This window comes from Mastomys coucha, unplaced genomic scaffold (genome assembly GCF_008632895.1).
Source record: "Mastomys coucha isolate ucsf_1 unplaced genomic scaffold, UCSF_Mcou_1 pScaffold23, whole genome shotgun sequence".
Taxonomy (NCBI): Eukaryota; Metazoa; Chordata; class Mammalia; order Rodentia; family Muridae; genus Mastomys; species Mastomys coucha.
The window spans coordinates 107,728,465-107,740,789 of NW_022196906.1; the positions used below are offsets into that span (position 1 = coordinate 107,728,465).

General features: G+C 40.9%; 1 protein-coding gene across 23 annotated transcripts in view; it reads left to right on the forward strand.

The window, feature by feature from the left end:
* The window catches only part of Clasp2 (cytoplasmic linker associated protein 2), a 193,168-nt gene that overhangs the window by 48,654 nt on the left and 132,189 nt on the right, over positions 1-12,325 (forward strand). For 21 of the 23 annotated variants that reach the window (XM_031343842.1, XM_031343843.1, XM_031343845.1 and 18 more), the window contains exon 7: positions 3,220-3,290. In XM_031343842.1, the coding sequence (XP_031199702.1) occupies positions 3,220-3,290 (71 nt within the window). Of the gene's footprint in view, positions 1-3,219; positions 3,291-8,976; positions 9,673-12,325 lie in introns of those variants that run through there. The other 2 variants (XM_031343862.1, XM_031343865.1) reach the window with 2 other exon arrangements.

Here is a 12,325-nt window from a genome sequence, read left to right on the forward strand (position 1 = left end):
AGTGCAGTGTAAAGCAGCCCCTGCTCTTCCCCCAGTGCAGTGTAAAGCAGCCCCTGCTCTTCCCCCAGCCTCTCCTGGCCTCAGCCTTTGGAGGTTCCCTGTCTCCTTCCCCCTCGCCAGGAGGGTTCTTGTTACTGTTGAGCTGTCTCAGTTGCTGCTGCTTCTTAGTGCCGCTGCTGCTTGTGCCTCTCTCTTCCTGGCTCCGTGTTTTACTGCCTCACTTTAGTTCCGTGCGACCCCTTTTCTCTTCCGAACTTTCTGTTTGTTGTTTATTGAAGACAGGTTCTTCTGCCTAGATTGGTTTTGAACTCACTGATAGCTGCAGCTTGCCTTCTTCAGTGCCTGCTCCTGCAGAAAGCCTCTCAAGTGCCAGGGTTACAGCCATGCACCCACCACCAGGCTCACTCTGAGCTTTTTGTCTTACGTTTCCTATTCCCATTTTCCTAATTTTTAGAAGAGTGTTCGTGTCAGGCTTTTTGCCTTGTTCTTTTAGTGTTGCTGTGGGAACCTAGCTCCCTCTTCATGCAGTCTCATGTTTCTCACAGCCTTATACTGCTTTGTCCTCAAAGCTTTCCTAACTCCTTTCCTTCCTGTCTTTGGCCCATCTGAACTGCTTCTGAGGAGTCAGCTTCCAGTTCCAGTGTTCCCTTGCATCTCATGCCCATACCATACACACTCTAGTGTCTGTTCAACCCCATGGCAGGTACTGCGTTGTACATGAAGTGACCTGTGCCTTTCCTCCGCAGATACATAAAACTGTACTTGTTGGATCTGTTGGGGTTAGAGGTGAGGTTACAGTTTAGAAATTGCTTTATAAGGAGTTCCTAAGGGGTTTTTAGCTAAAAAATATATTTTTATTTTCTTTTTATTTTATATGCGTAGGTGTTTTGCCTGCATGTATGACTTTGCACCATGTGCATGCAATATTTGTGAAGGCCAGACTATTTCAGATACCCTGAGACTGAGTTACCATTGATTGTGGATGCCATATTGGTGCTAGGAGCCAGTCAAGGGCCCTCTGGAAGAATACCCAGTATTCATAACTGCTGAGCCATCTCTCTAGACCCTTCTGTTCTTTCCCTGCCCTGCCTGCCCTGCCCTCCTCTGCCCTCCCCTGCCTTCCCCTCCCCTCTTGTCCTCTTCCCTCTTTAAAAATTTCCCCTGCATAATATTTTTATTGATTACTTGGGAATTTCACACAGTGCACCTCAGTCACACTTGCTTCCCATTCCCCCCAGGTCCACCTTCCCACCCTTGTCCCCTACCCCCAAAACTCAAAACCACAAGTCCAATTAGTGTTGCCCATGAAAGACATTTAGTGTTTTGTTTTGTTTTGTTTTTTGAGACAGGGTTTCTCTGTGTAGCCCTGGCTGTCCTGGAACTCACTCTGTAGACCAGGCTGGCCTTGAACTCAGAAATCTGCCTGCCTCTGCCTCCCAAGTACTGGGATTAAAGGTGTGCGTGCACTACCACTGCCCGGCTTAGTTATTTCTTAAATAAGTATTGGCATTTCCAACATTTTCTATAGGCTCACTTTATAAGTAAGAAATGGCAAGATGTGGATCAAGACTTCACCAATGTTTTAGGAAAGAAAATTATGAAAGAAATATAAAAGTAAGCCAAAGATAAAAATTTGGCAGTTAAAACCCATGGAACTATGGTTCTCTTCCTTTCCCAAATATGTATCATGAATTTGAAAATAAGTCATAGAATGGTAGGTTATAAAGTTAAAGAAAAAGCAAACTAAATAAAGTAAAGCATTGATGGCAAGGTTTTTGTTTTACCTCAAAGGAAGATGTATGTGAGTGTGAATGCTCCAGGAAGCAAACTCTCCTCACTGCTTGCATTATAAATTAGGGGTCACTGTCTGAGTGCGGGTCATTTTAATTAGGGGTCACTGTCTGAGTGCGAGTCATTTGGAAGCATGGCTGCTGCTGCGTTTGAGGAGATTACTCCTGCTACCTCCAGAGAAGGAGCGTTGTTGTTCCCTATTCCATTTCTTTCTCTTCTGTTTCTCTCTGTATAAATATAGCAGTTTGAGGTTAGAATTTGGCATTTATTTTTCTTGGAGAGAGTCTCAAAGATTGTCTTGGAGATTATGATGTGAATATTGTAAGTCTAGTTGAATATGAAAGTTAAAAATGTCTATAATGTACATACCGAGTAAAGAAATTAGTTAAGTTTTTTTCTATTTTCAATTAAGATATTTTTGATGACAACATACTTGACTCCATGTCTGTAGGTCCACGTTTGTGGACACCACAAATTTGTGGACAGCCTATGCCAACTGCACATCAAGTCCCATTGTGTTTACAATGACCACCTGTGTTCTGATCATGGACAGATTGGGGAGTATGTTACTCTCACCCTACCAGGGTACTACAGTAACTGGCTTACATTGCATGTGTGCTTACTACTCTGGAGATGATGGAAAGCATATGTCAGGACATATCTATCTGTTGGTATTTTTTTTCCTCCCTGCTTGCATTCCTAATTTCATTCTGTAATGAATATGCATTTTATTTATAATAAATGTGTGTTTTGCTAGGCAGTGGTGGATCATGCCTTTAATCCCGGCACTCGGGAGACAGAGGCAGAGGGATCTCATGGCCAGTCTGGTCTGCAGAGTGATTGATGAGTTAGTTCCAGGACAGTCAGGACTACACAGAAACCCCATCTCGAAAAAAAACAGAACAAACAGGAAAAGAAGTGTGTGTTTTGTGGGTTTTTGTTTTTATTTTTTAAGTATTAGGTGAAGTATGGTAGGAGTGTAGAAAGTTAGTGGATGCCGTGCTTTGGGAGCCACGTGGCCCAGAAGAGCCTCACTGCCACCCGTGCCAGCAGCAGTGCACTGGAGGGCCCCTCTCTCCAGCTCAGCTCTGCCTTTCATCTCCTCAGAGGAGTTTCACAAGCTTTTCAACTATGCCCGAGTGGGTTTGTTACAAGGATGGAACTAGAAAGGTTTTTACTGGACTTGGAGAAATAAATTTGATGAAATTGCTTTGTACGAAAGTTAGCTGGTTTGTCAGAGTATCTCCATACATAGAAAGTCTGTATTTGACTTCTTAGGAGGGAAGAGAGTGGGCTTTGTGTCTTCTGTTTTGAGTCACTTGTAGAAATAATAAGACAAAGCCCTAGATTCTTTTTTTCCAAGAGATGTGGTAAACGAAGTTGTTTCTGTTCATCTCTATGTAAAAACAATTTATTCTTTATTCCTAGATTAGAAATGATACTTACCAAATTTGATGAAGTTCAGAATTCTGGTGGTATGATTTTGAGCGTCTGCAAAGGTAAGAGTAATTAAGTTTTCCAGCTCTTAAACATTTCTGAGATGACTTACTAAAGTGTTAGATACTAAGTTTATTTTCAAACCAAGTATGCATCTCTAATTTCAAAAGCATTGTTTTTGTAGCTTGTAAACTTAGCTAAGGTGTAGCAGTAGACTCTTCTATCCTGGATCTACATCTTCTCTGAATCTCTGGAGTCGTGAAGATTTCATAATGAGATTGTAGTATAATGTTTCTGGCCTTTTTGTTTTATACTTGAAGGTTGAACCCTCTTGTGCTGGTTGCACGTGTGTAATGTGTTCTTAGAGTCAGAGTGATTGTTCCATCTTGCTGCCTTTAGTAGACACCGTGGGGGCTCTTGGCCTCTTTCCCCAGTGTGCCAGGTCTGAGAGACGGTACTGGTGAAGAAACAACAGGAATTGTGCTACAGGGGTCATCTTTGTCTGCTGAAGTAGAATGAGTTTAGGGAGGTTTGGAATTAGTGTCTGTGTCCACAGAGAAGTTGACATTTGATTTGTGGTTCCTTTCTTTTTTATAATGTTAAGTTGTGTTTATAGTCTTATCAAATAGCATCTACCTATTCATTAGCCACATATGTGAAGAAAATTTCTGCTCCTAAAAATGATACCTTTTTTTCCTCAAGTGGGAAAGCAGCTTCACATTAGGCAGTGGGTTAACTTGAGGAAGTAAGTGTTATTGGAGGAAAGTTTGTTGTATGAAGTTAAAGCCATACAATAGGGAACCATATCATTTAGGCTTTTTCTCTCTGTGTTCACTTGAGGTCAGGCTTGGTTGTATTGCAGGGAGTCAGGTGGGATGACAATTCGGTGTTACAAAGGTTGTGTGTACCTTAATTTAAACTTAGGTCCCAAGCACACATTGACTTCATTGCTACTGGGTCTCACTTAGACAGCTGTTTCTCACATCTCTTCTTTGAATAGAAGGTGTCATCAACGGCATCCTAACTTTTCTAGTCATTAACTTTGTTGGTGTTTGTAGAAACCAAAACAACAGGAAAAGGAAGAGTTGTTTAATTTTGTAACTTGGAGTTTTCATAGCATTCTTGTGTGTTCCACACTGTTTGCTTATAACTAGGACATGCCTAGGTTATCTCAAATATACACCACTTTATATAAGAAAGACTTGAGCATCCCTAGATCCCTGGCACCAATCCTGTTATTATTGGAAGGATGACAGTACTATATTGTATTATTGTTGTTGTTTTATTTTAAACAAAGTATCAATTGCTCAATTCTACCAATGAAGGCTGAGGAGCCAGATTCCGGGATGAAAGCCTGCTACCTCAGAGAGGCAGAGAAGGCACCGCTGACCTTCCTCCTCAGCTAATGTCCTACCAGGAATGCCCCTCTCGACGTCTTAAAAAACTTCCTTCAAACTAAATGTCCCTCCCTTCTACTTCCTGTGCATCTCTCTATCCGTCCTCTGGACTGCCTCTTACTCTACTTTTTTTTCTTTTTTTAAATTATTTTATATATTTGAATACACTTTCCCTGTCTTCAGACACACCAAAAGAGGGCATCAGGTCCCATTACAGATGTTTGTGAGCCACCATGTCGTTGCTGGGAATTGAACTCAGGACCTCTGGAAGAGCACTCAGTGCTCTTAACATCTGAGCCATCTCTCTAGCCCTACATTTTTTCTTAATAAGCTGATAATCACTTTCTGTGAGCTGGTTGCTTGCTCTAACTCTTGACCTATGGTTGACTTTATTTAATCCTGCTTATTCAAACAGAAAGCTCTTGGATTAAAGATGTGTTCTAAGGCTGAGCCACACCACAACTAAAAACAGATTTTTCCAGTAGATAACACAATCTCTGTGTTCACAGTGTGATCAAATATCCTGTAACCCAAAATGTCACTTGCGTAGCTCTAATTCTTGGCAAAGGGTTGATGCCAGTGAGAACTCTGTATAAGAATAGTGGTGGGTCCTGCTGGGCCTAGGTGTGCTGTCTGTAAGCCTGAGGATGGTCTATGTCCCAGGTCAGAGTACACCTGGTTCTGGTGGAGTATGGACAGGAGTACATTAAACAGCACTCCTCCAGTGACGCACATGACAGTCATGGATCTTCTCTGACACACAGCTGTCTAAAAATGGGCTGCCCCTCGCTGTTATCTCTAGGTTGGTAGCAGCCTTCTGAATTTCTGGTTGAGCAGGGGTCAGTGTGAATTGGGAGAAATAAGAATTACCAGGTGTTTGAGTTCCCCTCACCTCTCTTCCCACGTTCCCTTGGTATGTGAAGGTTGAAGCAGTTGGCTTCCTAAGGCTTGCCTGGCACAGCTGCCCGCCATAGGTTACATAGGATGCTGAGGTTCTTTATTGAGCAGCATTTTCTGATGAGCAGATGTAAGGACCAAGGGTTTAAAAGAAGCCTGTGTGCGGGGCCATTTCACTTCTCGTGTTTAAGAAGTTGGCTTGGATGCAGCAGAGAGGGGACTAATGCTCTCTGAAGGCTTTGATGGTGTATTGAGAGAGGGGGAAGAGGGAGGTGGAGTATGTGCAAGTTCTGGTTCAAACTCAGAGCCTTGTGCATAACTGGAAAGTACTCTATCTCTGAGCTACATCTTTAGCCCTATACTTTGGGGTTTTCATTGTTAAGATTTCTTTTTATGTATATGTGTGTTTTCCCTGCATATATATGTGCGCACCACATGTGTGTGCAGCACACAGAGGCCAGAAAAGGTCATCAGCCCCTGAAACTTTGAGTTGCCGTGTGGGTGCTAGAAACAGCCGGGATCCTCTGCAAGAGCAGCAAGTGCTCTAAACTACTGAGTCATCTCTTTTGTACTTTAGTTTTTAAAAAAGGACCTCAGAGTAGGGACAGGAGAATCAGGAGTTCATGATGAGATCATCCTGAGCTGTCTAAAACTTCATCTCAGAAATAAACAAAGGCAGTGGTGGCGCACACCTTTAATCCCAGCACTTGGGAGGCAGAGGCAGGCGGATTTCAGGACAGCTAGGGCTACACAGAGAAACCCTGTCTCAAAAATAAATAAATAAATAACACAAAACCAACTTTCTTATTTGTATAATTTTTAAGCTCATTGATAAATTCTCGTCAGACTTATTCATGTTAAGAAAACTTGTTAATTGGACCTGGGGACTGGAGAGAAGGTTTAGCAATGGTTTAGCAATTAAAGATTACTTGCTACTCTTCCAGAGGACCAGAATGTAATGCTCGTCACCCATATCAAATTGCCTGTAACTCAAGTTCTAGACTCTAGAATCTAGACTGGATACTTGAATCATTTGTATGTGTATTATATATATACATATATGTATGTATATGTATGTATATATATATTTGTTGGTGACTTTGGAGAAGTCCACTCCCATACTTTCAGGTGTGTCTTTTTTCCCAAGCAACTTTCTCTGTCTAGTAACACTTTTGTTTTAAAGTCTATATTTAAAACTTCTATAAAGGTTTCATCTCTGCTTCATTTTATATATATACCCCAACTGATGGAGCAGGCTGCCATCCCAGCTCCTTGTGGGGCTAAGGGAGCAGGGGCTCAAGGTCAAGGCTTGTCTGGGAAATGCAAGCTGGGGGCTGGGGCTAGAGCTCAGTGAGAATATTCCCCTAAATATAGAGCTGTCAGTTCAGTCCCCAGTAGTGCTAAAACAGTTGTTGATTGAGCAATGAAAATATTTTTATAGGCCACACTAGGAAGACCAATAGTTTGTAGAAAAGAGTAATTTAGTGAAAGTTAATTCAGCTTTTATTTCTGTACATTTTTTGTCCCACCGAGTTTTCCACTCTTTGCTGTGTTTTTCTAATCATATATCCAAGCTAAAAAAGTAAAATTACTGAGATCAGAAACATTTTGGGACAAAATAAGTGCTCACTGTGAAGATGTGGGGAAATGGGTCATTTGTATGACAGGGTGATATCTCCTGGATGCTACCTCTTCTTTTTTACATGGTGTCCCACCTAAGGGACATTGTCTTGGGTTTTTCAGAGATAACATGAGTTTTAAATTTGTTCTACAGAGTTGTCTGTGACCAGAAACTATTATGACAAACAATGTCTTTGTCTTGAGACTGCAATAATGGAACAGTGAGTCTTGCAGTATAATGATTTAGAGTGTTTGTGATGAAAAATATAAGCAATAAACCCAGGGGATTTGATGTGGAGTCATTGTCTGAGGTCATTATGTGAAGGAAATAGAATACTGAAATTATAAGTAATTCAGTGATGCTAAGTCAGTTTCTCTTAAGAAGTGTCATATTTCAGTTGAAACTTGATAGCTTAGAGTAACCAGTCAAGGAATAATTGTCAGGAAAATGCTTTGGCTAGAAAAAAATAATGACTAGGAAAGCCCAGAGGTGAGCAGGACTTGATTATTTGTAAAACAAAGGAGAAACCAAGGGCTTCCTGGAGCCCCGTCAGGGAGAGGAGGCAGTGTTTGTGGTGTGTTGAACCAGAGAGCAGAACTGTGCAGCTAGTGTCCCATAGGTCAGGAGAACTTTTGATAGGTTCCTAGAGTAGGAGCTCATACAGCGTTTTGATCTAGAAAGGGACATATACGTGGGGTGGCATGGAGTAACTGTCTCCTTGGCTTCACTGTTTAGAGAAAGCCTGTTTTTGTTGCTCTTGTGGCTCCTAGTGTTATGGCTATACATTATCCTCCCCCCTTGGTTTCTTTCATAGTTGCCCTTGCAGTGCAGTGCTCTTGGATGAAGCTCTGATTAAATTCCCTGATTTCAGTTTTAAAAGAACTAGTTGAGCAGAGTCAAGAACACTAAATAATATCATCAGATTTGAATATATATCATTTGGCTTAGAAAATAGTGAGAAATGCACATTTGGTTTTTTCTGGGGATTTTAAGAAGCTGGACTTTAATTTTCATGTTACAGAAAAGCAAATTGGCAGAGTCCCTAAGTACACAAGAGTTAACTTCACTGTTAGAGGGAAAGGGAGCGAAAAGGAAGTGCATTGTGTCTAGAAGGAGCCAACACAGCCAGAGGGAAAGACTAAATTGTGGTGCTGTGTGATTGTGGCCATGGAGTTTTCTAGACAGTCTCTCCTGGTACCCTAACAGAGGTGTAAACTCAACCTTGCTGTTGGACCTGGTGTGGCCATGGAGCTTTCTAGACAGTCTCCTGGTACCCTGACAGAGGCGTAAACACAACCTTGCTGTTGGACCTGGTGTGGCCATGGAGCTTTCTAGACAGTCTCCTGTACCCTAACAGAGGTGTAAACACAACCTTGCTGTTGCCTGCAACTGTTTCCTTTTCCTTCATTGTGAAAACACTGTCCATGTGCTTCTGGACCAAGTATAGTTTGCCTTATAACCACAGTCGGTTCATTCCCAGGTTCTGGGAGACAGTTGCCGGGGAGAGAATTATTTATCTCAGAGGCTTACAGTAAAGGAAAGCATAGGACTTGGGCTTGAAAATTACCGTGTATTCAGCTTATGCGAGTGTGCATCATAACTTCCAGTCTGGTTTTGTGTATTTTCATAGCATGCTCTTTGGTAGTGAGCAGAGAAGCTCTTTTCTTAGGTTGATTTAAGAACATGTCTCTGTGTGGTCATGAGCCCCAAGGCCTTCTCGGAGCTTGATTAACATAGTGATGTCTCTGCAGCCTGGATAGAGGGTGCTTAGCTCCCCTGCAGCTGCGCACTGGCTAGTTCTGTCTCCACCAGAAGCAAGCTTTGTTCCGTGTGGCCCTACTGTCCGTGCACAGAGCTGCCTTTGATGGGCTGTCTTTGACGTGATTTGTTTACGGCAGCCAGAATGCTTCCTGCATAATGAGAGCAGTTAATCATGGAAACTGGGCTATTCCTGTTTGTGCACTTGTATCGTGCTTCTGTTGTAAATATTAAAGGTAATGACCAAAGGATGAAAACCTTTTTAAAAAGGTGCAAACCAGCTAATCCGTGAGATCATGTGATTGCTACTGATTACATGGATATCTTTAGGGAAGCAGAAAATGATTGCTGAACACATGCCTTGTGTTTTGATGATTGCATTAAAAGTCCCCGAGTGGGATGACATTTATTGGCTCCCAGAGCTTTTCTTAGATTAAATTTCAAGCATCCGTTACAAGGAGAAATATCACAACGTGTACCTAACAGCATATGTGCAGCTAAAGAATAATTTTGATCAAGCCCTGCTAGGGTCCGCTAAAAAAACGAGGGTTTTCAGCAAGACCCCAGACTTTTATTTTGAAGTGGAGTAGCAGCTGTTGGCTATTGCGGTGCAGAGCTGCAGCGCGGCCTGGGTCACACAGTGCTCCCGGTGCCTGTAGGCTGCAGGCCGAGCCCAGTGGCGCAGGCACTACGCTACACTTATTTTGCTGTGATATTTGACCTTTTGGGTTGAGAGAGCTCCCTGGACCATCTGAATGGCTATGGGAGATGGTGAGTATGATTTATTTTCCTTGTTGTGCTGTGTTGTACACTTCGTTTTAAGGTGATGATCGTTTGCTCTGTAAGAGATATATTTTCCCCTAAGAATGAAGGACATTTGCGTGTTTGTGTGTATTTTTGCTGTATATGGGGGGTTTTGGATGTCTTTTTCACTTGATGTGTCAGTGTGGGGTCTGGCGAACATAAGGTGGAATTTACCTTACAAGCCAAGCACGGCTTCTTCAGTCTTTGGTATTGGGTCATGAAAGGATAGTGGAAGGGTCAGGAAATGTATACAGAGCTGTGGAGGGAGAACATGGCCTTTAGGGTGATGGCAGGCTTAGGCAGGGAGGTTTGATCAGCTAGCTTGACATCTTTCTTGTTGTATTTGACAGAATTTCAATTCTGTGGGAATAAAATACTTAGAGAAGCAAAATGGCTTGCCATGGGTACTATACTAATTAGCATGCTGGTGGTTTCTCAGTGTCTCTAGTAAACATCTTTTAAGAAATTTATATAGGACATAATTTGATCACAAATTGCCTTTGTTGGTACTTTGGTAAGGATAGTCTTAAAAACACGTATTTCGATAGTATTTTATACTTTTCAGAGGCACTTTCATAGACTTTATATACATTATCTCCTCAGGCACAAATGACCAGTGAACTACTCAGCTATCTAGTGTTTCCATTTCATGGATTAGGAAACTAAGACCTGCTGAAAGGTGTGCTCCAGGCCCAGGCACAGAGGGCAGACTGGGCTGAAGCAGAGCCACAGTGTGCATCTGCTACTGTCCTTCCTAACACTGAGTGTTTGAGCCTTTTATTAAGATGCTTAGAGATATGTTTCATAGTAACATCAATATCAGAGACATGTACAGGGGGACTGGAAGGTTCTACAGTGTTTTGCCTTTTTCTTTTTCTTTTTTCTGGGGTGTGTGTGTGTGTGTGTGTGTGTGTGTGTGTGTGTGTGTATCTGTTTGTTTTTGTGTGTGTGTCTAGGTTCTCAAGGACTCCTTGCTTGGATTTGTAGGTTTTAAGTCTTAATAATGTCAGTCTTCCTATGATTAGATTATGACCTCTGTCCTTCGAGAGTTGGTCCTCTTGTCAATATTAGGAATAGGTTTCAAACTTACCAAGTTGCTGTTATTGATAGTCATTTAAATATAAATGTGATAATACATTTTGTGTTACACTCGTTATGAGTGATTTTGAGAATTTATGTAACTTTTATATGATCTTATGTTAATAAGTTAGATATACTTGTATTAATTAAAGTAAAAACATTAAATTAACTTCTCACATACTTAAGAGTGTTTCCAAGTTTCTTAGGAAGATAAAACAACAAAAATGTTTAATTTTTAGGCAACTGAATATTGCATTTGCTTTGAACCATATCTAGATTTTGTTTTATTTTTTTCTACCTAAATGTTTTGGCTGTCCACATATGTTTATTTGGTTTTTATTTTCCAAGTAATACATACATTCAGACAGTTTAGGAATGTATTGATTTTGTTTTTCATTTAAAGTAATGACCTCTTGTAAAGTTTCCAACTAATTCTCTTTCCTAAAATAGTAATACTTTTGATGGGTTAAAATATACCTTTTTTTAAAAAAAAAACCTTACAAGTCTGAATAATAAAGAAAAGCATGTGTATAGCAGTGGGCTGTCAGAGTGAACAGTGTTAACATTTGATGTGACTGCTGAGTGTGAGTTTCACACACAGTCTGAGTGTGTAAATGCCATGTACATCTCATTGCTCTATTCCTGTTTGCACATTTAAAAATTTTAACTATGAACATACTGTGTAGATATCATCTTTGTAAAATTGAAATGGTGATCATTATTACAAAAAAAATCTGTAAACTTGTATATACTTTATGCGGTGAGTTCTCCTACCTTCTATATGCTTTAACATAAATATGCTTCAATATATAAACCTTCAAACAAGGTCTGTGTTGATTGTTGTTTATTTGTGCTAGGCGTGGGGACTACAGGAATGGCGCCCCCAGCCTCTCTTACTTTGGGCAGTATTTACGACTGAGGCACATCCCCTGAAAGCAGTCATTCTGAATGTATTTTGTCATTTGCTATGTCTGCTCAGCACATAAAGTGTTTTAGTATCCTGCTGCCACGTGCTCTTCTGCCTCTTCTGTGTAAACTGTTGCATAGTCTTCCACTGTACAGATGTAGTATAACCATTTCACCTTCAGTGAAAGTTTACATACTTTGCCATGTATAATTTTTCCTAAATTGGTCTGGGAAAGACATTTTTACACAGGCTGTTTATGTGAATACAGAGAAGTGCTTTTTTTCCCCCAAAATACTCTTAAGTAGCATTTTAGAACTAAAAATCTTTCTTTAAATTGTGTTATAATTTAAAGAATAACTTCTTTAAATTATTCTGCAATAATTTAAAAAATACGTTATTATATACATTCCAACAGTAATACCTACTAGCCAGCATTCTTTTCAGTTCATTGCTTGCTATCATTAATTTGCTAATCATATCAGTGAAAAGTATCTCAGACATTAAAGTATCAAGTACACCTGCTTCAGGTAGTCCTAGTCATGTCCGCAGGACTCTGGGGTGTGTGTGTGTGTGTGTGAGGGTGTGGGGGTGTGGGGGTGTGTGTGAGTGAGGGTGTGGGTGTGGGGTGTGGCT